Source organism: Schistocerca piceifrons, chromosome 2 (assembly GCF_021461385.2).
Source record: "Schistocerca piceifrons isolate TAMUIC-IGC-003096 chromosome 2, iqSchPice1.1, whole genome shotgun sequence".
Taxonomy (NCBI): Eukaryota; Metazoa; Arthropoda; class Insecta; order Orthoptera; family Acrididae; genus Schistocerca; species Schistocerca piceifrons.
The window spans coordinates 122194664-122198762 of NC_060139.1; the positions used below are offsets into that span (position 1 = coordinate 122194664).

The 4099-nt window shown below is 37.0% G+C and overlaps 1 protein-coding gene across 1 annotated transcript; it reads right to left on the reverse strand.

Moving 5' to 3' along the window:
• Positions 1-1140: 1140 nt before the first annotated feature.
• Positions 1141-3592, reverse strand: LOC124777000 (60S acidic ribosomal protein P1). The gene is made up of 4 exons (XM_047252248.1): positions 3399-3592; positions 3171-3324; positions 2520-2624; positions 1141-1221 (listed from the first exon to the last, which is right to left on the reverse strand). The coding sequence occupies exons 1-4, from the start codon at positions 3468-3470 to the stop codon at positions 1208-1210; spliced, it is 345 nt and encodes a 114-aa protein (XP_047108204.1). The 5' UTR covers positions 3471-3592; the 3' UTR covers positions 1141-1207.
• Between the last annotated feature and the right edge of the window lie 507 nt (positions 3593-4099).

Genomic DNA, 4099 nt, shown 5'->3' on the forward strand with positions numbered 1-4099 from the left:
AGTTGTCAGCAGCCATCTTTAACTTTGACGAAAAATTTGATGACAGTGTAATACCCCTTCTAGTGCTACGTCAAAGATCTTTGTCAAATATATTTGACGGAATATTTGATCACATCTTTGATCAAATCTTTGACAAAGAAATTTGATAGTGTAATACCGACCTTACCAGTGAAACTTCAATACGGTAGGCTGACATCTTGGGCCAACTATACATACATCTAAGTTGCAAATATATCAATTAACTTGTCCACAACACACCACTACCATATATTAACTGTATTGCTACTTGGCAGCACTCTGACCACTTCTATTCCTGACAGGCTGTGTGAACTAAATATAGTTCTCAAAAATACAGAAAACAAGGGCAAATAGCAACATTACTCAGTTTATATTCATTTAAGAAAGTATGCACATTTCATTTACTGCAAATCCACTAACCTTAAAATTTTACATGCAAAACCCAGAAGCAGGGAACTACACTTTTAGAAAATATTTACCTTGATTATCTGTATCAATCCCATTCCCAAACCAACTATCTTGCAACTTGAATTAGGGTCTTAATTTATACTGTCTAAATTAAGATTTGTCAAATCAGTGTGATACTCCATTCCAAATTTTCACACAACCAGTTTCATATATAAGTATGCCATCAATCCAAATCACTAGAGCCTTCCATTGTAGTTTATCACATGTTAATAGCAAAGATTTCTCTGAAAAAGTATTCTGTCAAACTGAACACATCAAATTTAATATGTAGCCACACAGCCTTAATTTAAACAAAACCAATTATTTCAAATCTTCATTGAAACCATAATTATGGGCTGGAAAATTCACCGACACCAACACGACACTTCTTCACACTCCAAGTTTCACTTGGAATGTGTTCCATTGATATTGATCCTGGTAAATGCAGACGTGACTAGCGAGCACTTTAATAGAACCATTCCTCTAAAAATTCAATCTACTTTTCTCCACAATCTCAAAGTACTCAAAATAATATCCCCCTGCAACAAGATCAGGATACTACAAAACGCTCTCATTTAAATACCACTTCGGTTTTTTTGTTTGTTCGTCTGTGCTACAGTCCACATCTGAAAAACTGTATTTCAGGAAAGCTTCACAATGAAAGACAGTACAAAATTGATTAGAAAACTTTATTCAATTAATGTACAATAAAACTGTACAACTCCATGTGGAATGAAACAATTTAATCGAAGAGACCTGAAACAAAAGATTCAGAATTAGGATTTCGAAATCTGCCACTGAAAATTAGTAATTGTACTGCAAATGCATCATAGAATTTTTATCTTCACTTGTATCAGAAGCTAATACAGTTAATCATCTCAAATCTAAATGTATATTTCCAGATTTAAACTTATCTCTCAATCACAAATTACATACATATTTTCACTACATTTATAATTGCTCGTCCTTTGCCAACTACAACTGAAAGTAACATTTTCCGGGTCTAGTGTAGCAGGGGATACAACCCGTCGGCTTTGAACAATGATGTCACAAGTCGCCAGAGAGCATGTATTACAACGATGAAAGAGCTGAGGAGAATGTTGAGAAACAAAGGAATGCGAGAGAGAAACTTTATTTCACATATGTAAGCGCCAGTAGTATTTTCACATTAACGATATCGCGTGTTTGTATCTTAGCATTTCTCCGCAAAATACAATGGAAAGAAATGAATGAAATCACTAGCAAAGAATACATCACGTTACATGTATGTCAGTTTTATCTCAAGTCTTTCGAACTGTATTGCTTAAGTGCAGTACGGGATACAAGTTCAGCGTAGTCGATTTCTTAGTTTCAACTAGCATTGCTGTCCTGCTGTTCACTTGAACTATGTATCCCCTGCTTCACTAAACCGCAAATGAAACCCGATACAAATTAAAAGCTCATTTGAAGTGTTTTGCTTAAGTACAGTCCGGAATACTAGTTTGTCGTAAGGCGATTTCTTCGTTTTCACTAGCATTACTGTCCTGTTCTTCACCTGAACGATTTATCCTCCGCTTCAGTAAACCCTAAGTGGAACACGGGATACAAATTGTAGATGTGCTGTTTATTTCGTCTCCGCTATTACTAACATAAAGCAGTATCAGCTTATTCTATCTTGTGAGATTTTTTTTTAAAGCCAAGAAACACTTATCAGCTACTGAAGCATCTGAATCTAATATCAAGCGATCGCTTTTAGATTCACATTCAATTATTTTAATGATACCGCTTATTAGAACACAGAACTGCTTTATTATCTATGCCTCGAAGTGAAGACATTACTATCTATGACTAAGGAATGACATTGTTCAAAGCCGACGGGTTGTATCCCCTGCTGCACTAGACCCCATTTTCCAATGACTATCAACATGAACTTTGTAAGTGAGAGATAGCTGCAGAAACTTGCCGTCATTAAACATTCTTTGTAAGTACGTAATATCCAACCAACAACATGTTATTCTGATTATCATAACCTACAAAGCTGTACAGGGCCATATTCCATTTATGAAGTAACTCACCAAAACCCATGTCATCATCAGATTCCTCCGATTCTTCTTTCTTTTTGGCTTCTTCCTTCTTTTCAGCTGGCGCAGCCTCTGGAGCAGCACCGGCAGCAGCTGGGGCTGTAAAAACCAAAGTTTCATAGTAAATTGTTTTAATAACGTTTCAAAACCGCCATAAGAAACTTGGAAATAAAGTTTTGACTACTGCTGGAAAGCACACTACACAAATAGTTCAGCAACTCTCAAAACAGGCTAGCATTGCCCTGTATTTCCTCTTTGATGAAAGAATCCGTAAACTACGTTAGGTATAATAATGCAAATACAACTAATACACAGCCCATGTCTTATTAGCTTATATATCCCGTCGAGCGTTTAATTGTTAATGCCAAACCCAGATTTAATATAACGTTCGTAACTTCGGCATAAATTCATTTCCCCCTGGAGAGCGCAAAATTGTGCTAATGGGAAGAAATACAACTGGTGGGGCTCTAACGTCTTACTGTTAAGTACTCAATTGCATATACCAACACAATTCGCGTAATTTGAATCTGAGTATGTCGTGGACTTGCCTAATGTTGGCAAGTAACTAATTTACAAACAAATACTACTACTATTACTACTACTACACATAAAGAAAGAAAATAACTACCAAGAAGAAACACTCACCTGCTCCAACAGCGGGACCAGCTCCAACGCCAGCACCCACGTTTGTGATTAAATCTTTAACATTAATTCCTTCCAGTGCCTTTGCAAACAATCCTGGCCAGTACGGATCAACATCCACTGCTGCTGCCTTCAGAATAGTCTGGATTTTCTCGCCCTTAAACAAAAATTTTATATTATAACCAATGTCACTGAGAATCAAACAACGTTACGCAGTTAGAAATCACTTACAGTTACTGCGACCTCATCGTCAACAAGAATCAAGGCAGAGTAGATGCACGCTAATTCAGACTTGTTAGACATGATGTCCTTAGTATCTCCTTTGCTACCTAATTTCAAGTGCAAGTCGCCAAACAGGCCTTAGCTCCTTACGAGAACAAGCACATGTGCAAGAGGAAGCCCGTTCGTCACAATTCCCACTTCTTCATTTCAAAGATGTTGAATTTCCGCTGAAGACAAAATGCAAGTACTTCATTTGATCGATGGTCAAACAATCAACACAAAAAGTCGATTCACACTTGAAGGCACGGAATGTCAAATAATCTACAATCTATTTCAAATGACGTCGACAGAGCGGAAACGGGCGTCAACGTTTACTGCTAGAGGCCAATTCCCACTTTCCGCCACGTCGCATCCCGTCACAACATTCTGCAAAGCATTTCAAATGGTGCTATCCACGCTGGTCGCCCCGGCACGTCACGTCACGCTACATATATTTAAACAAATTTTTTTCAGTGTCTGAAGATTTCAGTTCATTTCTTTATGAAACACTACAAATGGATGACAACTTTAAAAGAAAGTCCACCTACTAATCAATTTGTTTCTATCCACAATACTTTTTTCATAACAAGTTGCACCCACATTACAATCCATTTCGTTGTACAATAAGAAATAAGACACCAATATCTATAAGTACCCACTTTATAAATGCA

What these genes read in the sequence shown, in the direction of transcription:
- LOC124777000 (XM_047252248.1), bottom strand. Translation starts at nt 3,470, where the DNA reads ATGTCTAACAAGTCTGAATTAGCGTGCATCTACTCTGCCTTGATTCTT. An exon ending in ACGATGAGGTCGCAGTAACT is followed by an intron (nt 3,325 to 3,398) that starts GTAAGTGATTTC and finishes TTTTTGTTTAAG; the next exon opens with GGCGAGAAAATCCAGACTAT. An exon ending in TGGTCCCGCTGTTGGAGCAG is followed by an intron (nt 2,625 to 3,170) that starts GTGAGTGTTTCT and finishes TGGTTTTTACAG; the next exon opens with CCCCAGCTGCTGCCGGTGCT.